Source organism: Betta splendens, chromosome 16 (assembly GCF_900634795.4).
Source record: "Betta splendens chromosome 16, fBetSpl5.4, whole genome shotgun sequence".
Classification (NCBI taxonomy): Eukaryota; Metazoa; Chordata; class Actinopteri; order Anabantiformes; family Osphronemidae; genus Betta; species Betta splendens.
Genome location: NC_040896.2, coordinates 10,168,574 through 10,195,934, shown reverse-complemented (window position 1 = coordinate 10,195,934; position 27,361 = coordinate 10,168,574). Strand labels below are relative to the sequence as shown.

At 43.2% G+C, this 27,361-nt stretch overlaps 1 protein-coding gene and 1 long non-coding RNA gene across 13 annotated transcripts in view; one reads left to right on the top strand and one right to left on the bottom strand.

Moving 5' to 3' along the window:
• The window catches only part of LOC129603124 (uncharacterized), a 179,541-nt gene that overhangs the window by 74,808 nt on the left and 77,372 nt on the right, over window positions 1-27,361 (bottom strand). The window contains exon 7 of one of the 12 annotated variants that reach the window (XR_008692773.1): window positions 26,033-26,686. The exons of the other annotated variants lie outside the window; for them this stretch is intronic. This is a non-coding gene — a long non-coding RNA (uncharacterized LOC129603124). Of the gene's footprint in view, window positions 1-26,032; window positions 26,687-27,361 lie in introns of those variants that run through there. 12 annotated transcript variants of the gene reach the window in all.
• Window positions 1-27,361, top strand: part of grik3 (glutamate ionotropic receptor kainate type subunit 3) — a 65,303-nt gene that overhangs the window by 19,479 nt on the left and 18,463 nt on the right. The window contains exons 2-9 of the mRNA XM_029130487.3: window positions 15,548-15,721; window positions 15,885-16,142; window positions 16,293-16,474; window positions 17,900-17,953; window positions 20,657-20,827; window positions 21,541-21,684; window positions 23,902-24,009; window positions 25,926-26,039. Of these exons, the coding sequence (XP_028986320.1) occupies window positions 15,548-15,721; window positions 15,885-16,142; window positions 16,293-16,474; window positions 17,900-17,953; window positions 20,657-20,827; window positions 21,541-21,684; window positions 23,902-24,009; window positions 25,926-26,039 (1,205 nt within the window). The remainder of the gene's footprint in view (window positions 1-15,547; window positions 15,722-15,884; window positions 16,143-16,292; window positions 16,475-17,899; window positions 17,954-20,656; window positions 20,828-21,540; window positions 21,685-23,901; window positions 24,010-25,925; window positions 26,040-27,361) is intronic.

Here is a 27,361-nt window from a genome sequence, read left to right as displayed (position 1 = left end):
GTGGCCGGGGACGCTGATCCCTCCTGTTCTTTCCCTCTGGCCCATGGAAGGGAAGAAGCTGTAAACAATAGTTTTCTAACCAAGAAAGAGTCAAAACAAAGAAAAAAATCCAAACACAAACAGATTGCCAAACACTTTAGCCTCAGGATACTTCACATGATGGGTCTTTTTCTACACGGAACCTAGTTTTGGAAACATGTCAAACTCCATTCCTCTGCTGTGCAAAACTTCTAACACAGACTTGTTGCAGGCACACGAGCTGACAGCGCGATGCCTGTGCGTGTCTGTTTATAGGCGCATATATCCGTGTTCCTCGGAATGGTTGCCTGCTAATGTGTGTGATGGCTGGGCTGAGCATTTTGACAGCAGCTCTGCTCTCTGCTCTGCTCAGCCTGCAGGATCCCTCAGTCACTTAATGAAAAAGAGAGTGGACTTGTTGCAAGTCACTGATGCAGAAAACAGATTAACTCAGCTGGGCCGTACTCGCCCAATATCATGTACAACAAAAGCATCACCTCAAGTGGTGGCGGCACGAGGGGAGAGAATACAAGAGGGCCTGAAGCCGGGGAGTGAGGCTGATGCTCACAATGTGCTGTGTGGCAGCACATCTTGTCCACATGGCAAATGAGGCTGTACGACGGCACCTACTGCTACTGTACAACCAGTATCACACCTCTGAAATGGCAAACTGACATAGTCCTATAAAAATCAGATTGACATTTCCTCATTCATTACGTTAAAACTGTCAACATGTGGTAAAGACATAAACTGTTTCAGTTTGTACATTGATACCACAGGTGTTTGAAAAGTTGCCTATAATCTGTCCATCAGGGGAGAATCTTATTGCACATATGCTTAATGATCGTAGTGGATGGCTCCGGTAAAATGTAATTTCTGTGCTTATCTGGTGTTTGTGAGGAGCCTGTTCCCAGCTCTGCTCTACACAGTCAGAAGGAATGAGATCCAGCGTAGAGGGGAGGAAAAACTAAAAGCAAATAAGGATCCGTAGCTGATCTGCTTCATTTCAGCAAACGCTGGAGCCGAGACTCGCCCTGAGACCGATCCTTAAGGTTTCTGTGGAGTGGAAGAGGTACACGCATTTACTCCCTTGCTTTTTGAGTAGTGTTTGGTGGTGGGGAGAGCACTGCGCAGTGAACACACTCGCTTACTGTGAAAATGGAGTTTATTAGCAATGAAACTGAACCAACACAAAAAAGGGATGAATTATTGCTAACGCAGACTCTGATGAAATTTCTGTTTATCAATAGTAGCAAGACCATTCAGATTTCACAGTCATTTGATCCATTGATAACACGTCTGCAGCTTGAATACGTCTAATAATATAATAAAAGCTGGTGTTATCCAGAATATTAAATGGTTGCCTCATCCTTTCGTGTGTGTGTGTGTGTGTGTATATACACACACAAACACAATATATAGTATAAGAAGACTGAGTTCATGTAACGCACACACACGCACGCACACACGCGCACGCACACACGTCGTCTTCAGTTACAGATTTGCCTCTAAGCGAGCTGTTGCAGCATCACTGACAATACTAATGTAATATGCCTCCCAACATGTGTAAGCCTTGATGATTCCCAGCACTGGCTGACGGCTTTGGCCATATCTTTCCTCCCCATGTGTGTTTCTGCGCTTTTCGCTGCCTCTCCTCATGAGAAGCAAAAGAGAAAAAATAAGTGACAGTTAGCTCTGGAGACTCCAACGCAGTGGTGCACTGTGTCTGAGGCTGGCATCTGACAGACCGCAATAGGGGGCCTGCAACTGTGAATAGGCTCCACGAGTGACGGAGGGGGGAGTGAGGAGGGAGTGGGAGCCAGCAGTGTGTTGAAGGCTTCTGACAGGTTGACAGCAGGTGTGTGTAAAAAGGATATACTTGTTTCAGTGCAGAGTGGCCGTATCACTCCGACTGTTTCCGATATGGCGTTTTTCCCTCATCAGCGGGTTGTTTGTAGAAGCGGCATTCAGATGTGTTGGTGCTCCCACTGAGCCTTTTCATTTAAGGTAATAAATCCATCCTCTCCTGGTGCAGGGGTGAAACGCTGTAGATTCAAGTTGCACTTTTTAAAATGTCAGCGTGTTGTTCAATAGTAATTGTTGCGCCCTGCTGCAATAACTCCCCTAATCTTTCAACTGTATCGGAATGGATGCTGACACCAGCGCCTTTGAGGTCACTTCAGAAGTGGAGTTAACAGCCTCACGAATAAAATCCTGCCTAACTTTTCTATTAATCAAGTCGACTTTCAGCATTAAATTAAATTTAAGTACAGCTGCTGCTTCAATGTAAATTACCTCCTTACTGTTATTCTTGACAATCTGATATTGTTTATTGTGGAAGACGAAGCTGAAGGGATGAGGCCTTAATTCTCAGAATTAATCTGCCTTCGATTTGCAGTATACAGATGAACATTTATTAATCTCCATTTTTTCTGTCTTAATTTTTGTTTGCACAAACACTTTCGAAGGGACGTGAAATCTGCTCTTGGTATCGAAAATGACAGTAAGTCCCCGAGACATTCAGGCTCGATGTGGGTCACCGGGAGGAGTGTGAGGTGAGCACTGAGCAAGCTGAATTGCTTTGTAGTCGTCTGAAGGGGCTCTAGATTAAGGTCGAACAAACTTCCAGGAAAACATGGCAACTTTAAGTTCATACGGGTGTGGAGCACAGAGCGCGATCATTTAACATCCCATACAACGTACCAATCATAAATCTCTTCTAGGGAGACATACGACTTCTACAACACATGCATCATTTCCATATGGTCTGCTCTAAACTTAGCCATTTTCATCTTTTGGGACATTCGTGCAAACTGGCTCTTTGTCTCAACAACACCTGGCAGAAGCAGAATGAAGCCTGCGTTTTCTCCACCATAGCTTGAAAGAAGAATAATTATTTCCAAATTACCTAGTAAGCAATCATTTAATTCTCCTTGTCACATTGAATAAGGATTAATTTGCAGGCAAATATTACCCAATGAATTATTGAATAACTCATCTCCCAGGCCAAATTAATCTTGAGGATTGATGGTGTGGATGTAACCTGTGATCGGAGTAACATATTTCATGAGTCATTGGTGACACGCTACACATTTGCAAGGGCATTACCAAGTGATGACTTGATTTCGACCGACTTTCCCCGTTTGAATCCAGGTTATATAAAGCAAGACGATGTTGCTTCGGCAGCAGACCACATTCTGATTACATGGCTCCTCAGCTCTTTAATTAAATCTGCTAAGGGTTTATGAAACATAATGCATCACATGTAGCAAATCAAACTGTTCCTCCAGACACCTGACTAAGGACCTAACGCGGGTCCTTTTAAAAGTCTACTGCGGCGTTCCCCGATCTGGTCTCAGTCATGCAATCATGTCCGACTTAATGTTGTGCTGGCGGCCGTGCACCCCTTGGAAAACCGCTACAACACGCTGTGGACAAGGTTCATGTTGAAGTCTCTGCAAAGCTTAGCGCTCCAGGACGTCCGTGCTCCGAATGCCGAAGGGGGTCTCACCCACTCACTGCTTTCATGTTTGAAACGCTGCCACTAGTGACTGCTCGTCGAACAGAGCTGGGTGAAAGTCCTTAAGGAAGAAAGTGGATCACGGTTGTTTCACGTCACGCCGCAGCGCCGGCTCCACCGAGGCTGCGCCTTAACGCTCGCTTTGGGCTCTTGATCCCACAAGCACCCTTGAGAGTGACCAGGAGATTTAGCAGATACCTCTCGGCACAGGGCTTTTATTATACTGTCAGATTGGCAGGAGAAAACAATTGCACGTTTCTCTTGATGTGCTGGAAGCTCGAAGGCGAGTCCACGGAACGGACCCAGCAGTAGCTAGCCTTTACAGCCTCCCACCGCACAGCCGTATTCCTCAGATCAGATGCACATATAAAGGCATTCCTAAGGTTTAACAGCATCTCGTGCAGCATGCGTGCTTTGGACTGCGGAGCTTCCTACGGCATCAGATCTGTTTGTGTTCTTATATATGCACGCGTATCTGCCTGTGTTTCTTTATTCCCATCCTGCCACGTAGGAGCTATCATTATTTCTTATTCTTTCTTATCTGTCGGATTTTAAATCTCTTGGTTTAGAGCTCGTTCTTATTCATCGAGATGCATTTTATATGAAGTGGACAAGCTGCAACCTCCACGGTTTAAATAATGCAAACATACTTGTTTTGTAGCAGCAGCTCAAAAAAAAAAAAAAAAGGAGCGCGAGTGTGAGAAGAGAAAACATGGGGATTAAAAACATGACCCGGATTTGACACCGAGCCCCAGTAGCCAGACAGAAAACTGCAGCGTGTGCAGGTGCTTTTGAAAGCTTTTATTAGTAAAGGGCTCATAAGGAAAGCTGTTGCCAGGTGGTTTCAGTGGGTAATGAACTTGTCAGCGCTGGGGCTTTAGAGTTTGTTGGCTTTGTCGTTTTTGTTATTATTCAATTCAGCACATTGGTTGCTCTTCTCCCCCGACTGATTCCTCAAGTCTCTGCTCGGTGGCTTTTTTTGCAGCAGGAACACATTTCAGCTTCTCCCGTTGGACCCAAGGTATCGAATTGCCTCTCATTCAAAATAAATAATCTGCTCCCATAATGCTCCTACTGTGTATTCCCACAAATGCTAAGCAGCCAAAATGCTGTTGTAGCAGGGGGATTTTCTGTTCTTTCTTCAACAGCCCATCAATAGTATTAGGCCTGCCAGATAAAAGCACTGAGACCTGACTGCACAAGAAGGGGAGGTTAGTATGAGGTATGGATTTGCCTCAGTCCCTTTTTCACTTCATTTGAAATTTCTTGCCTTTTCATTTGGCAGAGGAAAATGCCGTCGGCTCAGGTAGCATACATTACATTACGTTGCGGTAGGTGGGATGAAGTTTTTATGATACCTCGTAGGGGCCTTGTGATTCTTGGAGGAAAACCCACGTAGAGAATGAACAGGGCTGACAGCATGTGCTGCAAAGTGGGAAAACACAGCGTCACTGTCAAATGGGCTGAAAATGCACTCCACCGTTGTAGACTCAACAAGCTGCTGATCAAATATTTATCATCAAATATTACATTTCTAGTAATATGTTAAAATTCCAGCTTCTTCTACAAATTTGGGATAGAAACTCGTTTGAAGTCCGATTTGGAATCATTATTCCTCTTCAGGCGGGTCACTTTTCCCTCTGTGCTTTTCAGACGGATGATCAGACGCGGTGCACAGCCTGTTGTGCAGGCGATTCGCAAGGTGCCCCCACGTTACGTGTTCGTTCAACAACAAAGTGTGGACTGATTGTCAGCAGTGCGCGCGGAGCCGTTTTAGCAGGATTCCACATCCATGTCCGGGATCAAAGCGAACAGTGAAGACAATTTATGCTGTGCAGCGTGTGTGACCATCACTCGGAGGGAGAGGGGAGCAGAGAAAACAAGCCTTTGCGGTCAGACGGTGTTGGCAGGAAGACGGCGCCGTTGTTAGGAATCCTCGCCCACTTTCTTCCTCCTGCAGCGACCGTGCAGCCAGCGGTGACCGCAGCGTGACCTTGAACCTGGCCCACGTCTTCAACCTTGTTCATTACATCGTGTGTATTCTGCTCTGAATTAGATAAACCCACTGGACGCAGGGAGATTATAAATAGTATAACACAGAGCCATGCGGCTATTGACCTGGTGTTTTTGGTGTATTTAATGGAGGAAAACAGAGCCTAAATCCTGACAGCATCGCCGTAGGTCTTTACCAGTGGCTGTCTAATGAAACACAGACCTAATGGGTTTGTTTAAAATGGTCTAATGGTGTTCTTGGTCTGTGTCCAAAGATACTCTGAAAGGCAATTTAGGAATAATTTAGACATTTAACTTTGGGTCGTATTTGTGTGTCAAGGGCACTGATCTCATTAGAATTATTCCCTTTCGCAACTGACTGCCGTTCCTTTCTTCGCTTTGGCTTTTTGACTCACACATGTTTCTTTGATTTCGATTTCAATGCGATCGGTGGTGCGAGGGAACTTGGCACAATGAACAAAGATCAGTGATGAGACTGGTTGCACCTGTCAGAGCTGACCAGATCAGGTAATGAGGAAAGTCCCTCAGGATGTTAACGAAGCCATTAAGCACTCATGTGTGAAACTGCTAGGAAGCCGGCATGTTAAATTGCAGCAGCCGAATTAAGATTCACCGCACATGGCACTGAAATGTAAATATCCTGCCTTTGCAAGGATGAGCTGGCCTCCTCCTCCGTGTTCTAATCGGCTTTGAAAAGACGGTGCAAAGTGCTTAGGAATAATGCTTGTGCTCTGCGATAAAACAGACAGCTTTTATTATAAACCTACAATAGTCGAGCCATGTTTGAAAAAGAACTAAAATATAGGCTCTGTGCATGTTGTTCACCGCAATGAATGGCTCTCATTCACACAATAGGTACGCAACAGTTTCCTCACCCAATCTCTCATATCTCATCACTTCTGTTTTGTCTTATCATCCCTACGACGATGCTGGAGGCCGTAGATTCACGCGATAGTTTAACAAGTACGTTTTGAAAAAGAGATCACAAAAAGGGAGAAATGGTGCTTGCACGTACGTGTGGTTCAAATATAGACCTGTCTTCCCTCGGATGCTTTGATCAAAGTACCGGCCGTGGAGGACGCTTAGAGAAACTCCATGTGGGCTGTCAATCAAACACCTTGATTTACATACAGTCAGGTTCAGACAGGACATTTTACAGTATCAACCTGCTAAATGTGGACTTTCAATCAGAAGCCATCTAACCGCCCTCACTCATATTCATCGCCGCTAATCCTCGCGAGTACACGGCCCTCGACACGTGCCCCGAGGGGGTAATCTCCCTCCTCATACCACCGGCAACTTTGGACGGTGTGGATGGAAATGAGCGCCCAGGGCTTCAGTTCAGATAGGCTGAGAACGGTCCTCCCGCTCTGGAGGAGGTGCTACTTTCAGACACTCCGACGTTAATTTCCATTCCAGCGCTTCTGTCCCAGAAAGTAGCCAGAGGTGTCTCAAGTGACGTGGCCTGAGCTTCTCCCTCATTTGTCTACATTAACTCTGCACGTGTGGTCCATCTGATAATAAGTGGGGCACATTTATATTTAGCTGTGACTGCGGTGACTTTGAAAAGCAGGGTGACCCTCGTCTTCCTTTTAACCTCAGCTCGAGGCCCTGGCTGGCTCCGTGACACGCGCTGGAGCTGTAATTTCAAACACTGACATTTAGAAAAGTACAACAACAGATCATAAAACAATACTTATGTCCTGTTTTCATTATGCCCTCGGCTACAGACAATAACTCCTGTAGGTGGGGGACGACAATATCGCTGTTGTTCTAATTATGTTAGGCATTAAAGCAACTAAGTGCTTGTCAAAACGTGGTGTAAGTCACACAATGGCTCTAAGGAGTCTGGAGCAGCTCACAGGGAGAAACACAGGCTTTAATTGCATCTCAATTTTCAAATCAATGTCAACTAAGATGCATATTTATATTCGGTGACCAACAGTAGTTATCTAACCTTCCACTTTATAGATTGGGCTGCTTTAACCCTGGTGCTGAGGTCATTGGTTTGCAATAGCTTTGTGAAAGTAAATTTTAAAGACCCCTTCAAAGTGCTATTAATATATGCGAAGACCTCAAGTGACCCGACACAAATAATATGAACATAAAACCTCTACGATGAAGCCTGGAGGTGGAATCGAGGCCATTAGCTTCACCCGCTGGGGTTTCATTTAACGGACACTCATCACATTATATTAGTCTAACATAAAATGCAACCTAATGAAGGAGCGTTAAGGAAGTGGCTGCTCGCCTGCGTTCACTCATCACTTGACATTAACTCGCTTAGTCCTGTGAACATGTGGGGAATAACACTGCTGTTTCACTCTGAGAGCTTCTCACACGAACTTCGATGAATTAAAGCTTGGTAGCAAAGTTGGATGTGGTTCAGCAATATCTTGAATATCTCCTTTTGACATAAGCCAGCATGTGGCATAAAGACGAGTTTCTCATGCATCAAACTGTATATTTTAGAGGAAGCCCAGACTGATCGGTCGGGTCTGTAACCGAGTCGCCTACTGTAATCGTTCTTCAAATAACCACAGCCCGTTGCATGTATTCCAGCCCATTATATTGATTACTCATTACCGTTGCACCGAAGCCCGATCCTCTCATTAGCGATGGGAGCGATTGTGACATCACTTCGACTGTAGCTGGGAGTAGAGGCCATTCACAGTCCCAGCACATACACAGGATTCTGCTGAAACACTCTCCTATCGTGAAAGCTTTCAAGGTCAGTTCCAGTTTTGCAATTGTCACATTTGCATGAGTGTTACCGACATTACCCAGCTGGTATGTGTGAAGCATCATTCTCTAGTTACAATCTATGACCTGGTGTTGTTAGATTGTGGATTAAAAGCAAGTAAATGTTTTTCTTTTGTTTGTTTCTAGTCACCATGATGACAAACTGCCAAGGTTACAGTATCCACCCAGTCCTGTAGTTATATTTGTCCACTTCTTAACCAAACACACGTTATTGAAGGTGCATCTTCCAAAGCTGTTGTTTATGCCCAGTGTGGAGCTTTTTACCTCCTGCTGGCCATATTTGTGTCCTGCTGTGCCAAAGTGCCAGGGCTGCAGGCCTGCATATTTTCTGCCACCATATGTGAACAAAGAAAGGTGGCAGGGAGCAAGGAGAAAGATGATGGACGCAGCTAGCATTGGCACAGCTCGCAGCCCACATCCACCTGGCATCCGTTACCTTTGTCTCGATCCCTGTTTTCCTGGCAGGGCTTTCGATTGAACTGGCGTCGAGGTGAGGATTTGGCACGGTGTGGGTTTTACCTCTGCGATGACAATAGGCCACAGAAGGGGAGGAGGCTGTTTTGTAGGATGTGTTTTGGAACAGGATTGTCTAATGGAGCTTCACTGTGCATTGTGAAATTTCGCTGGAAAGGGATTTGTGGTTTGTAAAAGGGCATCAGAGCCCCGCCGCTCAGGCTGGCTAATCAATTTGGTGTCCTCGATGGGTTGTCCCACAGCTGTCAGGGTACGAGGCACTTTCTCTTCACTAAAGGATCTAAACGAGACAGTCAAGTTTTTATAATGCACCGGGAGAAGATATATCCGTTTCTTCTAGTTTCGGTGGAGGGGGAGGGGGTGTTTTCATTGCAAGCACGCCCCGGCAGCCCTAATCATGACCGGGGTGCCCTGTACGGTGCAGAGCACAGGCCCATACCCTGACAGATTATCCGGTGTGAATGTTTGGGAATGATAATGAGATCAAAACACCTCACTAAGCTGGGAAGAGAGGGTGGAGACTGGAGAGGGAGCGAGAGCGAGGCGCGGCGGGCAGGAGAGAGGGTGAGCGATAGCTGCGATAAATTGCAGAAGCAGAACCACTTGAGCATAAAATTAGATTTTACAAATGTGTTGTTACCTGACAGTCCCTCTGACAGAGGAGATATCACAACATTATAGGGCTGCATGAGTACTACTAATCGTATCAAATAAATAAGAATGCCTCTCAGCTGTGATGGGGCTCGATAGAGATTCAATATGGACAGTGAATTACGAGGAGAAATAACATAATTAAACAGCCTCTCTCATTAAGGACTCAGATTTAATATATATGATAATATACTATCCTCACTGAAAGTTGTGCATATTCCAGCACATTTGTCTAAATACTGTGACAAATAAAATGCTGCTGACTGTTGATTTCACTTTAAATGTGAAAAACAAACATTTTAAATGTTCAACATACATTTTACCCTCTTCTAAAGTTGCATGCTTTGCTCTCCCAGCGCAGTCCAGTCTGGATTTCATACATTCAATATGCAAAATCATGAGAAAAGCTCCCTCATCCTCACAACTGTCCCTGCTGCTGCAAATAACTATGCGAGGATGCAAACATAAACATATCGGACAGTGCAATGAAACCTGATGAGGATAAATGAATATGACAAAACATACATGGACTATAATAGGAAAAGAACAGAATAGAAAAGCAGTAGTCTACATAATGGATTTGGAGGCTGAGCGTTTTAGGAAACCATTACTTGTCATGTTATTGGCGGTTACAATAGCAAGTTAAATACATCATTAAGACAACAATGAAGACTGAATTAATCAGTCTGAATGACGAATGGAAGCTAATTCCAGCTTAGCAGACAGTGTGTGTGAGAGACAAGTCACTGGGACGAGCTTTATCTGCACTACGCTGCAAGGAAATTGTGTGAACCTGCTGCAATTCTGAATAAATACCACATGTAGACGCTGACAGTATGCTGTAGCTCCAAGGTTCAAAAAAGGAAACGCGTCCTGGACTTTATGCTTTGATTTATGTCCTGACAATAAACGTGAGGGGCCTGATGTAAAAAAGATATAGATGCATCTGATGAGTAATGAAAGCACAAGATGCACCTGGGAAGAGTTTGACCCTCGGAGAAAAGTAAAAACACCTTTTTTTTTTTTTTTAAATGGCACATTTCAGTTTGATTTTTTTTTCAATAAAAACAAATCAGTAAATCTCAAAAAAGGTCAAGCTGGGAAAAACTGACTTTTGCCTGTAAAGGTTGATATAAGTGGGGATTATATGACAGAGCATAAACACTGGGGGAGGGGGGCTCGAGTCTTTTACAATATTTGTATTAAATCCAAAAGACTTTTGGATCCTGAATCTGGACCGTGAGAGGGAAACAGAGCAGCAGCGGAACACGAAAGCGAACATGGGGAAGAAACAGAGCTAGGATCAAACCTCAAGCCTTCTTGTGAGGTGGCTTTGCTAACTAATGAGCCAATATGCTGCCAAACACCATTAATTAACCAGCACCCTTAATTTCCTTTCATGATACTTATCATTGATTAACTGTGGATTCTTGGCTGCCTGCTCCTCTCTCTCTCTCTCTGCATGTGTGTGTAATTTTAAAAAAAGCGGTGTTGGCTAACCACTGGTCTCAGTATTGTATAACAGTTAGTCCCAAGTGTTGTGTTGTTACCCATAATTATGAAGGAACATATTCTTCCTGAAATTGGCTGCGTTTCCGAACGATCATGGTGGTTTGTGTGTGTGCTTTGTTCTGGTCATTGTTTGCTGCCATCATTGTGCAACTGAGTGCTGTTGCACGTCCAGAGAGACAGGAAGCTATTCACACAGCGATTGGGAAACCCACCAGTGAAAGGAAAGTACAAAAGAGCAGCACTCACAAATGCACGCATGTATGCAACGACACAATGAGCTCCTTTCATTGTTTGGGCTCCTGCATTGGTTTGGCCAGCAGCAAAGAGTTTGTTTTAACAAGCTCGGGGTGTGTTACAATGGGAGGCAATAAAAATAAAATACGTATGTATGTACCTCATGCACCTACAGTATCTGTAGAAATGTATGGTTCTGTTCTTCCTATATAACACATCCTAGTTTATCTACAGGTGGAGGAAAAACTGTGCCAGTAGACCAGCCAAACATAGTGGTTATGTTTAGAAGGACAAGTGAGGTGATGAAATCATATTCATAGTTGTTGTGAGGCCGGTTAGAATTGCACCTAAGGTCGAATTCTTTCTTGGCACAAAGTAACCGAAGAAGGTCATTGATCTTCTCTCTTCGTCTGTGCGAGTTTCGCGTTGCACAAAGGCAATCCTATCACTTTGCACGTTCTACCACAGATGCACAGTTACCAAAATTTGACCTTGCTTTGCTTTTAAGCTGCCATTGCTGCATGTATTTTTTAACACGTGTATTGTTGGGAGAAAAGGAAATGGGAGTGGGAGGAGGGTCCTTTGAACTAGGTTGACTGGGATTTCTCATTTTTAATCGGACTCCATAGTTGCGTTATGAACAGACTGCAGGTTGTTTCTGTTTGATTGGCTGCTCTGAGGACGAGCAGAAACATGGCTGCACAAACACAATGCCTCCATTATATCACAAAAAAGTGAGTGACAATCACAGATGGCCAAGCAACATCGTAGGTAGTTTCAGAAAAAAAAAAAACATCTTTTCACACAAATGCTTAGACATTAGATGAAATTAGTCACAAGAATGAAAAGCAGGCAACATGTGTGTCACACAGCACATGACACTAAATTTAAATAAAATATACGACTTCTAAACTGGATAATGTAAAACTTAACATAATGTGGTAGAAGTCATCAAATCAAAAGACAAGAATATCAAAAACAACCGGCGGCGTCATTCTATTTTAATATGTGCTTTGTTTTGGCAGCCTGTCATTCTGTCACTCAGATCACAGCCTTTGAAGTCTGATGTCTGTAAACACGGCGGATGATAAAAATAAGTATTTTCAGTGGTAGCTACCCAAATGACTTCAACCTAAGCTACTGAGCTCGCAGGCAGTCTGCCACTACATGTGGGGGCTCTCATTGTGGATTTGCTGAGGTTTATTGCTACGACATCGAGTTCTTACTGCTAAAAAATGAAACGTCTGATCTTTTCGGGCCTTCAGGTCTTTCAGGTGCTGCAGACCACAGGAGATTAGCTTGTTGCAGCTTGTCAAAGGCTTTTTTGCACACACCATACATGTTATTCATCTGTATTTAATTTAGTTAGGATTTTGCCTCTTGATTATTTTTACTTAACGCACAATAAATGCTCCCTATTTTTGTTTCTTTTCCATGAAGCACTTTGTGCACCTGCAGATCTAGAAGGCTTAAGCTCACGTTGTGGTAGAGGTTGGCACCATCAGAACAACACTGGGGCATGTTTGTCATTTTCATTAACGTCTGTACGGATTTGTAGTCAGAAAAAAATAATTAGCTATATTCTTAATAAGAATATTACAGTTTAATATAGTACAGTGAAGTGCTACAGTAGAAATCCATCTTGGCTCTATAGCACTTTTAGTTGTTGATGTAGTTTAATATACTTTTTGCACTTCATAATTAGACTGAGGAGTCGTCTCCTCAAATACATCAGTCTGCAGCTTCTGAATGCAGCTCATCCACAACGTGCTCAAAGAACAAATTATGGAAACAGCTGCAATTAGTGGTTGATTTATATATTGTGGTAGGTCCATAGAGACTAATTAAAGGCTTTTGTGTTGTTGTCTGTTGGAGACAGGCTAATTTGAAGCCTTTTGACTGAGTTTCACAATAACTAGTCAGAATTTAATGTATCTCAATTTGCACGCGCCCACTGTCGTAACGAGGAAGCAGAACAGCAGCTTATGAGGGAAAACTCGGGTTCTATAAAACTGTAGTATATACAATACATACATATCATTAGAGCCCGTTCTGGAGGAGAGCTCCTCATCCGTTGTCTGATGGAGCTCTTGTACTGTACGTGTGGATGATCCGTTGTGCTTATGGCAGAATTCTGAAAAGGGTGAAGCTAATTATCTGCAGGATTTTCCTCCCAAGAAGCAGGTTTCCTCCTGTTTATTAAATTTGTTAAAGTGCTTCTGAGCAATGCACATTTTATCCTTTTAACAGTCACATTACTATATACTCCAGCAATTACTTAATGTACTCTAATGAGATTTCCCCATGAAATGGAAGGATTCATTTATTTTAATGCGACGCATTCCACCAAGCAGTTTATGCATCACGTCCCCTCACGTTCCAGGGAGGCTTTGAGTCATAAATAGTAAGATGAGCACGGCTTCCAGACTTGCCAGTCTGCCCACAGCAACAGAGGTACTGTACGTGATTCGATGATCCAGGCACTGGAGGTGTGTTTAGGGGCATCAGCAGGTCACAGGCACTGTTTCACAGCTCAGATCGCTTCACCCAGGTAATGTTAGGATTAGTGAAGTAATACCAGGCTGGCAGTGTTGTGTTTGAGAGGTTCTGGAAGGCATGGTGGAAAAATCAACACACAAATGTGCTAAAATAAATAAGTTTGTGACTTAAAAATGTAAAAAAAAAAAAAAAAAAAAGGAAAAAAAAGCAGCATATGAGCTATGAGCAATAACCAATAAATGTTGGGATTTCCATGTTCTCTTGTAACATTTCATCATCTTTGATAAAATATGATCATGTCATCTTGAAAAAAGCCTTTTAAAGCCATTTAATATTTACATAATTATTCAGATAAGTGGGGAACATACTATATATAAACAATTAGGGACTTCCTAATACTGTGGGAAAGCCACAAAACCACACACACCACAAACACAACATAACACACTGTTTTTTTTTTCTTGATCAACTGTCAGGGCGCTCAGCATCTGCAGACCACATCATTTAACGAGCACCGGGAACAACTTTAAAAAGATGGTGATTTAATGTTTAGAATGACTGATGTCAAAGCAGCAAAAACACATCTTAATAGGTCGTCTGTGTACCTTGTGGCAAGAAAAGATGAACTTAAATACAGAGATTTGCACCTTTTGAAGTGGCTGAACATTTTAGCAGGGATAGAAAATGTGAGACATTTCGCTTTGTTATTGAAATCGGGGAGATGATGATGTGGAGGTGGAGGAGTCAGCCTGTCCTTAAACCGATGTCCCTACAGGCATCTTTATAAGAAACCGAGTAGAGGAGGAAATGTTTGGCTGCTTTAACACAGTAAGTGGCAGCGGCTGCATTTATTACAGATTGTATTTTAAATAAAGTCTGTCCAATTGTTAGTTGACACGCAGCATCAGTGGTGAATTCCTCGGGTTGTTCATTATACACAGAATCTCATACTGTAGTGTGAGATTTCTATCACATTTAATGAGGCACTCCATCAACTTTATCGCACTAGAAAGAGATTCAGAATTGACTCAAAAGCAGCAGAGGCTGAAATATTGGCTATTTGATGCTATTCGTTAGTTAAATAATGCAACAAATGGCACCGTTTTATTTGACCCTGCCTGCTGCAGCATCCTGCGTTCCCCATGTTGGTCCAACGTCACGCCAGCTAGCTGAGCAGGCTGCTGCATCTTTTCTTTACTCCGGACTATAGGTGTGAAACACAAACCGCCTGATTTAAATAACAATTAAAACACTTCATGCTTAAGCAGTTTGTCTTTGGGGTCGTGTTTGGGGAATCTGAACCGTTTGGCTACTGCTCTGGTATAGATATGGTTCCGGACCTAAGGCCTGATGTCTGCTGCCATATCAGGCAACCCATCTCACCTTTGATGTGCACAATGGGATATTTTTGAAAGTTCTCAACAGTAGCCTAGTACGTGTGAAAGTGGAAAACATACTTTGCTTTGAATTTTATGTAAGAGGCGAGAGAACCAAGTCCAGTGTGGTGTTCTGGTGAAATAAAAGGACATCTTAATGGACGGACAAGAGTGTGAGACATTCTCTTGGGCCGATGGAGAGACACACACACACACACCCTTAATCCATTATCCATTATGGCTTTACACTTCAAAGCTGATGTTCTTGCTAGCATTTCCTGACAATGGGGGAGGGGTGCTCTATGTTTGCTGAGCAAATTTAATACCTCTTGTAATGTCCACTGCCCCCGTTACTGCGTCTGGATATCTGTTTATGTACAGTAGTGCCGTCTGGACTCATGTCTGTGTTCCTCCTTTTGCTTGTGAGCGCAGCTGAGGCTGAGGCCACTTTTCATCTGTCTCACGTGACTTTCTTTCTTACTTTCAGGTGGGATTTTCGAACAGATGGACGGAGGTGTTCCACTTGTTAGCGCGGAGGAGCTTGCCTTTAAATTTGCCGTCAATAACATTAACCGAAACCGGACTTTGTTGCCAAACACAACATTAACATATGACATTCAAAGGATTAATATCTACGACAGCTTTGAGGCGTCAAGGAAAGGTGAGCTACGTGTTCTGTGTTTGTTCACTGACTGCTGCCATAAACGCATTTGGTCAATCAGGATGGAACAAAATAGACATTAGCTTGATGGCTCACAAATGTAACATCCTGAAATTCTTGGCACTGATGAGGTAACAGCTTGTCTTCTGTCGCCCTTCTCTAGCTTGTGACCAGCTGTCTCTAGGTGTGGTTGCAATATTTGGACCTTCACATAGCTCATCGTCAAATGCTGTGCAGTCCATCTGCAACGCCCTGGAAGTGCCACACATCCAGGTGCGGTGGAAACATCACCCCATGGACAACAGGGACACCTTTTATGCCAATTTATACCCTGATTACTCCTCGCTAAGCTATGCTATCCTGGACCTGGTGCAGTATCTCAAATGGAAATCAGCCACAGTTGTATACGATGACAGCACAGGTGAAGAGACTATTACACTGTTACATAATGTTAAGGTAATCCTGTAAACACAATGCAACAAGCAATAAGTTAAAAGTTGAGCTGTGTGTGTATCATCTACACCAGTGTCCTAGTTCAGATCATAAAGTACCCACTGTTTTTCCTCTTTAGGTCTTATAAGACTACAGGAGCTGATAATGGCTCCATCCAGGTACAACATCAGGCTCAAGATCCGTCAGCTTCCTCTCGACACCCAGGACACAAGACCCCTTCTCAAAGAGATGAAGAGAGGCCGAGAGGTCCGCATCATCTTTGACTGCAGCCATCACATGGCGGCACAGATACTCAAACAGGTTGGTATGCGGCGAGCCTGCGTGTCTCTGCCTCACGGCTCTCAGCCAAACCAGGTGACTTGTGCGGGATTTATTGGGAGTATAAATTTGGATGTTTTGATTTGACAAGAACTTGGCAGAGACGAGTGTCAGCAGAAAATGGGTAATCAATTCAGTGGCGGTGAAATATTGGTGGAGGTAGGAAGACGTCCACCTGGTCCACCAGCCCGCCCACAACGCGGTCGTGACAAACGGTCGTCCTGTAATTAAAGGTTACGAGGCAAGTCTTCGCTTGGTGTTGGATCGTGATCAGTGCAGCCGCTCTGCGGGAACATGCATTGTGTGATGTCTATGTAAAATGCTGCATGATACCCACTGACAAGGAAACCTTTCTGAAGGGATATCGGCCATGACGACCCATTACCGGCTGCTCCACACCGTGCTCGCTCCTACCTCGGACAATAAGTAGCAATCACATGAATATGCAGTTTGACTCGACTGCTCCGCACACACACTCCGGCCACTGTATTTCCAACCATCACCTTGTGAATAACTGCATCACGCCCTTGAACTCTCTGCCTTTGTCTCAACAGTACGTTTTGTCCTGTCGCCGCTCTGACAAGCTCATCTGCACTCAGTGAGCATCTGTCAGGTTATGTTCCCCCTCAGATTGGATGGGAGGAACGGGAGCACGTCCCTGCTGCCTTTTTAAAATGAGTGCCTTTGCCTTGCGTGGTCATACATTTATAATTTGAAAATATGAACATAGGGGTTTACTGAAACTGCAGAACTGTTCTATCAGCGGTAAAAAACATGCTTTAATTAATGAGAAACACTTCTCAGGACACAAAATGGGAGGAAAGTGTCAGCTGTGTGTATTCGGCTTGATGTTTGTAGACGGAGACGGGAATTTGCCTCCCCATAAGCATAGCATCCTATTTACATAACCTTGGCTTTTTTCACAACAGATGGCACAATTAAATGGCAAGCGCAGCCGCCATGGGAAAGTGTTGCCTTGGAATGTAGATTGAGCGAAACAAGTGGCAGTGATGGAGCTCTCGGATATGAGGCGACGATTACCGGGCTCCTTTTGATTGAAGGCTCTCTCCTGCGCTCGCAAAACATCACCTGCCCCGAGCCACCGCGCGCCATTTAGATACATCAAAAACGGTGGCTGTTGTGTAATTCCGTGGACTTCATATGGTGCAGAAATCCCAGCAAGCCAAAGCAGAAAGTTGCTAAACGAACAGCGTGTTAGTCAATATGCTCATTAAAACCCCGGCTAGTTTTCCTCCGGTGCTGATGAAAGTGTTTTTGTGCATCCATTTAGCTGCTTTTGTTCTAGCTGTACTGTTGATTTTTAAACACCCTGACCATGACAAACAGACTGCTTTCTCCAACCTGTCTCCATTAATTCACACCTTCCCCTTCCATGTATCCTTACAGGCCCAGGCCATGGGGATGATGACGGAGTATTACCACTATATCTTCACCACTCTGGTAAAGTACTAAGCTTGTTAATGCAAATAGACTCTTGTTTGTTCTCATCTCCCCACCGCTTGAATTTTTGATGAATAGTGGCTAATTGCCAACGGGCTTTGGATCGAGTCCACGGTATCAATTTAGTTTGACAAGCTTTAGGCATAATGGAGTCTTCAGTGTGCTGTAGTAAACACTCCACTTTATAGTAAAGTCAACAGAAGTCTGAGGTTGCAGAGTAAAATAACAACCGCTTGAGATTCAAACTGAATGTGACTTCCAAATTTTAAAAAAAGGCCTAAAATAAATTGGCCTTTGTTTGCTTTAAGGCATATAAAATAAAATAAAGTAAATCAGCAGCGCCATGGTAACCAAGCATCCGCAGTTCACTTCTGGTTGGGGACCTTTGCTGCATGTTGAACCCTCTCTCTTTTGTTCCCGTCTGCCTCTCTGCAACTCAAGGCAAAATAAAAGTAAACACAAGAGGAAAAAGTAGCAACAATGATATTTCGAGAAAGAAAAAGAAGTTTTTGTTTACACGTTATATTTATGATTGTTTTGGAAAAGTTGGTTCGTGATGCACATTAATATTATTGTGCTCTTTATTATATTAACCAGGAAATGTACATGTAGGGCTCATTTATAATGAAGTGGAGTCAATTAAAATAAAAAACATTTCATTTCATAAAATTTAATTGGTATCTTAGCTAGCTGCAGGTCTTGAGGGATTAGTCACAGACACAACGGAGCCTGAACGCATACAGTACGTTCATTCTCCCCTTAGCCAGTTTAAGTTCCCGTTCCCCTAAAATGATCTCGTACGACTGATGCGAGCGGGCCCAGCAGGGGGCTGCTGCTTCTCACTGCGACACCCTCTATTTGGTGACAAGCAGCCTCAATGAGAATGAACACCAGCATATTCTGTGCTGTTCCTATCACTCTGCGTTACTGTCTCTGTGGCTGCCTCCCCTCGTGGACACACACTCGCCGTCTTCCCGAACTTGGCCGCTCCGTTGCGATAATGCGATGTGACGCGAGGTTCAGGCATGATGTGTGTCATCTGTCATGCCTGACAGTGTTGCGATGGCATTGTTCGGCCATGCGTCCTGTTTGTGTACGACATCTATTACTTTTATAGGGAAAAGCTATTTTCTTTATTGGCGGGACAAGTTTGACCATATCAATGAAACTGAAAACACCTCACATGAGGATTAACGCAAAAACTTTTACCCGATATGATGTAGCGCAGCAATGCTTTTCTCGTGAAGGGCGGATATCTTACAAAATCAGAGTAGGGGATCTATCTAAACCTGCAATGTGCCACCAAATTGATAGACACACCATTAAGAAGATTATACCTGGCGGCTTGATTTGATCCGAAATGATGAATACTTGCATGGTATACATGGCAATACAATTTCCCCCTGATGGAATCCACTGATGTCTGTGTTTTATCTTCTGAGGTGAGGGAAATGCCGACTTATTAGAGCGTGAAAAGGCAGAGTGGTATGGGGTAATAACTTCCTTGTCCTTTGAAATGAGTCTGTCATAGCGCCCGCCTTGCCATATCTATCTCTGCGAACCTAAAGCTGAGAACTTTGTTATGTTTGCCACCTCTGTAACACTTCACTGTTCACTCTGAGATATATGGCATGTACTCTGGGTAAAGATTTCCATGTCGCGCTGTTGTAGGATCACGCTGATTTCCTGTTATCGTTGTGCGCACAAGGCGGCACAGCAAAAAAATGGGAACTTATAATTGGAACAAGTTGCTTTTCTGACATCCCGAAATGCCCTAATAGAGATTAGAATGTTGCAAAAGATGAATTACATTTTACAAAATGTTCTGTCCCAGTTAGTTTGTATTCTTAGCTTCAAAGCGATGAAACTTGTAACCTGATCTACTTTCCTGAGCGTTTCTGAATGTCATATAGAACAATAGCGATTTACTTTTATCACAGTACCAAAAAGAGAGGGCTTCACCGCGTTCTGCTGGGAAACAGGGAAAAGAGGGAGAAGAAATATCTCCGTGACTGGCGGTGGCCGTTCTTTAGTGTCTCGCGCTCTCGCTCCTCCAGCACTAACCCCACGGGGTGCTAATGAAATATCTATGTTCATCCAAATGTCTCCTCCAAGCCCCCTGGCCCATTCTGACACGACATGTGTCAACATGTGACTTCACACTTCAGCTACAATTGCTGCCCCAGAAATTACGCAGCTCAAATTGAATTGCTTTTTTGCTTAGAAGTTGCCGAGGGAATGCAAGTGATGAATTATTAATATGAAATGGAGTTTGTTTGTCGTTTTCCTCTTGTTTTCTATTGTCTAAATTACAACAAAGAATTTGAATCTTCCCATATAAAACTATGCAGCGATAGAGAGGATTTCAAACATGAATAACTGAGACAAAACATCCTGTATCACAAGCTTGAATTCAGCATTATTATGTAGCTAGAATAACAACAGAGGTTTGTCAATTGTAAAAGGATTTACCAGCAGAGAGGTGAATCTGCCACCTGAGTCTTTTTAGATTTCATTTATTACACAGACACTGGTTCAGACATCACACTCAAATCTCCTGATTTGACATTGAAAACAACTTCATTTCTCTCTGCTTCACTGATCCTAATATAGCACCTCTTTAATCAGTTGCTGCGAGTAAAAATGCTTGGTGTTGGCAAAGTGAATATGAATCTCTCCCGCATCACTGTTGTCTCTCCAAAGGATCTGATGGCCATCGACCTAGAGCCATATCGCTTTTGTGGGGTTAACATGACCGGTTTCCGCATCCTCAACGTGGACAATCCCCAGGTGGCGTCAATTGTGGAAAAGTGGTCGATGGAAAGGCAGATTCCACCTAAACCTGACTCTGGCCTGCTGGAGGGCATCATGACGGTATGTTTTATTATAAATATGTATATTTATGACTTCAACCCTAGCCGTTGATACTATACTATTTTAAAATTAATTTTCATTTAACTAAAAAAACAAATCACGCGATTCTCAGAGTTGATTCATATTTACTACTGATGATTTTAGAACAATCTGTCAAGTTTACAGAGGCATGTAATATATGTAAAGGACATTTCAGAAAACCATAAAAGCTTGGAAGGAGAAAAAATGTAGGCTTGTAGAGACTTCCTGGTTGCGTTCTGGCTCCCTGATGGCACAGCTCTGTAGCCTTATCGTTTATGCTTTTAGCCATGTGCAGAGAACCTTAGCATTCTTTTTTAAATGGCTGGTTTATGATGCTTAATGCATAACTGGCTCAGTATTTGCATAACTACTATTACAACTAACTAATAACTACTAATACAACACCTCCACACATCTCACCTATTATCAGGTCATGTTAAGCCATTTTGCAGCAATCTCTGTTTTTGTGTACTGTATTATGATCATTTATTAACTTTTGAACACAGCACTAAAACAAAGTGCTGATAATAAAAGCACAGATACAGTGCAGTACTACTACAGCACATACAATAAATATGTCTCTAAAATGAACTTGGGGTAATTTACTCACAACAAACACAAAGGTCACGGGTGACCCCAGTGTTTGACTTTCCACAGACATCAGCTGAAATAATGTTCACCCCTTATTCCAGACAGATGCAGCTCTGACCTATGATGCGGTCCACATTGTGTCCGTCTCCTACCAGCACGCCCCGCAGATGACGGTGAACTCGCTGCAGTGCCACAGGCACAAACCCTGGAGATTTGGAGGGCGCTTTATGAGTTTCATCAAAGAGGTGATGGGACACATGGCCTGCTGCTATTTGATGGAAGTGTTATTTACATTGTGACATACTATTTGAGTGGTGAGCGTGACAGCGAGATTAGACTGAGGACTGTGCAGTTATCTGGGAACTCATATTTACCCAGCAAATCAATCATATCCACGCACAAAGCCAAGCAAGACGTGATAGACACATCAGAGCGCTGTTGTTGTCAGCTTTATAAATTCCCTGTATTCATAACCTATTTTCCAGAAAGCACGTACTGTAACCTTATGAAAGCACAACTTCTGTAATCTGCTCTTATTTCATCTAACAAGAAAGTCAGACAATGCCCGAGAATACACAAACAGGCATATGCAGATTAACGCTGTGCAGAGATGCTCCTACCTGTATCTGAAATTGTTCAAACAAAAAGATAATTTGTCTTTTTGTTCCGGTCTTGGGCGTGGCTTTAAGCGTTTCAAATGGCAGGACTTTCCTTGTATTTCCCTTTGATAATCTCTCTACTTTTATTGCTAAATGAAAGCGTTAAACTATTGGATCCACTGAATGTTAGTCAGGCTTCACCTGCATCTGTGGGACCGAGCAGACAGATTTTATATATTCTCATCCATTCACAGACTAACAGCATCCTGTTCTGTGATACATGTGCCTTTACAGGACAGGTTCCTTCTGTGTCATGCTTCATACAATAGCAGCATTGCTGTTACACAAATGCTTAAATCATCCTTTCTGCGTGGCCGTCTCTCCCCACGTCTGTGTGACCAACCTCTGGGTATTCACAAACAGACCAAAAACACCCAGGTTACATTACTGGAGACTCGAAAATGCCACCTGCAGGTGTGAATGTGACCATGGAAGCTTTTCCTCTCTTACACCTTTACTTTACGAGGGGCCGGGGACCTGTGGGTGTACCCGTGTCTCTCACGTAGTCTCGCCTGGAATAGAATCCAGCACCCCTGTGATTCTCACGGATCAGCGCGTACAGCTGCTGTGTACAGCAGAGGTTTGGTTTGTGGCAAAGAGAAGAAATCAAACACAGTGTAGGTGCTATGGTTGGTTGATAGAGTTAAAATCAGTCCTCCAACACTCAGACCTGCAAAATACACTGAAACCTGATGGGCCACGTTGCATTGCTCAGCCTGTGTCCCCGCTTGGCACACAACCATGATTATTATTGACTGAGTTGTAGCTACAGTTTTCATGTCTGCCAAATGTACAAACAAAACACTGCATAGGCTTACGCCATTACAATGGACGACAAACAGTGTGTGGTGTGTGTGGCGGCTGGCTTCAGATGAAACAGCGAGCATTGTTCATCATCCTAACAAGCGCTACACAACCATTAGCGCCGTTTTGTTGATCATGTGTTGTAATCATGACTAAAGCCAGTGAGCTATTACTACACGTTGTCCTTATGCAGTGCAAACATAGTGTATTGCTGGGTTATAAAACACTCACTCAGGCTGTTGGGATTAACACTTGCCTCAAGCCAAGTGTCTGACATGTTGTGAAGGTCGAACTGGCTCTTCAAATGTGATGCGGCTGAGGCATTTATGGCCCCCTGAATTAGAGGTGAACATGCCACCCACATCTGTGTGTGTGTGTGTGCGCGCGTTACACATTTCTCCTTGAAGCTTCAGTCGTCTTACAACTTCTGCCAAGCACCAGAGACGACAGGAGAAAGCTACAGCCTATAGGGTTGTCACACTTTGGATTTCAAATATCAGAAAAATGCTGCTGCTCGACACAAAATGATTGATTAGTCTATTTTACCCACATCTATTAAAGACATGGTGCCTGCATCAGAGCCTGTGAGTGAGTCAAAGTGACAACGATGGCTAATTAAATATCTGTTTTTGAAAAAAAGACCACAATGGACAAAGTAAAAGAAACGCTATTAAAGAAAGAATCAAACTGCATTTTCTTTTAATTAAATGGCAAAGAACAAAGTTGACACAGTGCTAATGGCGGCTTCTATTAGCAGCAAGTAAACAGCAACCACTGTTTACTTATGTACATCTGTAACAGAGGCAGAAGAAATAGAAAATGTACTGTAACTGTAAAAAAGTTGATGTGTTTGTACAGTGTGTTTGTTGAACGCTGTGAGGATGAGTACAGTTGTGTTTTTGTTACATTGTAACATAAATATTTGTTTCACACATTAGGATGCTAATGCAGAATGTGCTGAGTGACTATGGCTGTAAAACTGTAGATGTTTCTTTTCAGTCCCACTGGGATGGTTTAACTGGGAGGCTGTCGTTTAACAAGACAACTGGCCTGCGGACGGACTTTGACCTGGACATCATCAGTCTGAAGGAGGACGGACTTGAAAAGGTGCCTTTTGTCTTTTGGTTGATGACATAAAAATAGAAAACTTTTGGAATTCTGGTAAAAGAACTCAACGGATTCTTTTGTTCAAGTACTCAGCTCAGATTTCCCTCTCGATGCGTTACACGTAATGCAAATTTGACAGTATCATTTACCTCCTAACAAGGAAGCAAATTGGCTGTTTCAACATAAGCATAAGTTAGTGGATCATAAAGCAAATTGGATTAGGGTACACATTAGGGTGTTAATTGCAGCCTCTCCTAATGATAATTTGAGGTGATGCCCAAAATGCTGTTTGGTGGTAATGAGCTGTATAAACATGCTTCACAAAAAAAGAAAAAAAAACAAAAACAACACAAACTAAACGGGTGGTAATGTAGAATAGAACTTATTTTATTATACTGGAAGGCGAAGTACCCTCTGGACTATTACAGCTTTTCTCTACTAGAGGGCTTTCATACATTATGAATACATCAAATAGGGATAAGTCCCATTATGACTTCCTCAAGTACTCCCTAAAGGCTCAAGACTATATAATAGCAGGGGCTTTTCAGCTTGTAACCCCTCTGTTCAAAGCAGCGGTTTTACAAGCCCGCTTCGTGAAATGATTCTTCCTCTCCCTCACGCTTGTATCTTGTCCTGCGTGTGGTCAATTAATTTCAAGCACAGTCATCTCGCAAAAGTACTTGATGCCATATTAGCATCTTCTCATTGTGTGCGGCAAATCCTATGCTCAAGCATATTAGCGTTGATCCAGCCCCGCGCTGCAGATTGCTGGGGTTTCCCTTGTATATCCATGGAATCGGCTTTAACTATTTGAGCCTGTTAAGATGTGGACTTTTCCCAACTAATCCATCGTAAATGAATATTAGCCCCAGTTGGAGCTTTTGTTGGATTCATGAGCAGGTTCCCAGGGTGCAATTCTTGAGCTCAAAGCCAGCGAGCTCAGGAGGGTGAATGGATGCAATGCGCTCCGTCTGGATGCGTGAGTAAATAACTTTCACTGTAGATCGAGTCTGGATAATCATCTTTAATGAATTGGGATAATTGTAATTGGGCACAATTGAAAGAATGTTGCAAAATGGAAAGCATTGGGATATTTTTTCTCTCCTGGACTCGTCTTTGGTTGCGTGACAAGCTGTAACTAATGTGCTTTTCATATTAGAGCATATGCCTCTCACTGGATTAGGCAAGGAGGACATTAGCAGACGGTTTTCATGCTCTTCTGTGTGTGTGTGTGTGTGTGTGTGTGTGTGTGTGTGTGTGTGTGTGTGTGTGTGTGTGTGTGTGTGTGTGTGTGTGTGTGGGCTCTATTAAAAAAAATGGATCCACCTCAAGCACAAAACCCAGCGAATATTAAAAAGCTGCGTCTGCGGTGATGGAGGAAGCACGAGAAACGGGAGGAGGGCTCGACTGGCAAATAGAGATTGTTACCGACAGCCACAGGACTGTTTGTGCTAATGATATGTTCCAATGTGTGTCTCTACAATATGCAGAGCTTTGTTGCTTGCGGGCTTCTCGCATGTATAACTCTTTGTATTTGTTCTCCTGATTTACTGGGAGTGCAGAGCTAAATTACCTTCACTGTGTAGCCTAACAGCAAATGCAAGCCATAGTATGAATTTTAAATTCAAATCAGTGGTAAGCTTTATAGAACATATATTTTTGTAACATTAATATATATATATATATTTTTCTTTGTACTTATATATAGATATTAATATATATCCATCACATACATGCAACTATGCCCTGATTTGCCAAACGCCCTGCTAATATAAAGGTGACACATCCAAACACCCAATGCTGCCGGAAATGTGTTCAACCCGGCACTAATGTGGGGGACTAGTTGGGGGGCGGGGGAGTCTGCCGGGGTCACAGACCGCCAGAACACTCAGCAACACACTTTTCATCTCCTGCAGGTGGGGAAATGGAGTGCGTCGGGAGGACTCAACATCACAGAAGTGCCGAAGCGAAAAGGGATGAACATCACTGATTCCCTGGCGAACCGCTCCCTCATCGTCACCACCATCTTGGTAGGTCACACGTTTGGCTCGGTGTAAGACAACGCTCTGCATTAATCTAAAATTCTAGCTTTAAAATAAGGCCTACATTACATTTAACTATCCGATACCAGTTTTATGATAAAAACATTAAGCAATTAATATAAGGACAGATATTTCAATATTAGCTTAATGATCTACAGTAGCTGCACAATTCTATCAGCTAGTAATCACAGTAGAACTACAAGTGAGAAGCCCAGTCTTCAAAAAGTTGATGTTTAAATAAATGACAGGTATGGAAAATGTAGTAGAACATTTGCCTTTGTGTTCATAATCCGCTGCATTTGATCCATTCAAGAACAGGAACCCTGTTCTTGCACAGACTTAGCCAGAGATTACCAACGCTCAATTAACCCATCCGTGATTCAGATACTGCAAAGTAAGACGATCATGTTAAGTGAGAAGGACGGGGGCAAGAAGGAATCAAGGAAGCACTGGGATACAATTACCTATTCTTGAGAACAGAATTAATTACATGTTAAGAAAGAAACTAGGTCCCTCAGCTCATCACTGTATTCTCCCGGAGATCCCCGGCTTCATGTACTTATCGCTGTCACTGGAAGTCGCGCTCTTCGTGGAGCTGTCGGGGAGGTGCTGACACAGATGTTCCCGTTGTGCACCTTTTTAAGACAGATACACAAGTTGCATGATGAGCACTATCATTAGTGTACTATACTGGACCACAAACCCGTAATTACGACAAGTGAGGTCAAAGCGGGACGTAATTAGTGCCCATCAGATGCCGTCTGTGCTATTTCCTTCCCAAAGAGGAGGAATAGGACAAAGGATTAAAGTGATGCAATGTGGAGCTGCTGCAATAGGAAGAGACGTTTAAACTGCAAAACTGTGTTCATTCCCCCAGAAGCATTTCAAGGCATTTAAACGTGTAAATCATATGTTAATACTTCTGACATGACATGTCATAAAATCGCCTACTTTCAAACTCGGTAGATTTCCAGCCGTAATATCAATCTCGCCTCTTAGTATAACGACGTTGCATCAAACTGATTCCGGCGAAGCATGAACGAGACGTCTGACAGCTTCATAGCGATAGCTTCGTGGAGGAGATTAAGGCACTTAATGTGCTTTTTCCTCCTTACATTAATTGTTTGCACTCCATTGCCTGTAATGTCTCCGCACAGGCCCAGCTCCCTCCTCTCTGTGCTGTGCACGCCCATGCTGCGACTGCGAGGGTAGGGCTGGTAAAAACGCTCTGAATGGAGTCCAAACAATGGGGAATAGTGAGAATCAGAAGGCTAGAAACAGATGGTAATGTTTTTTTTTCCTGAGCACGC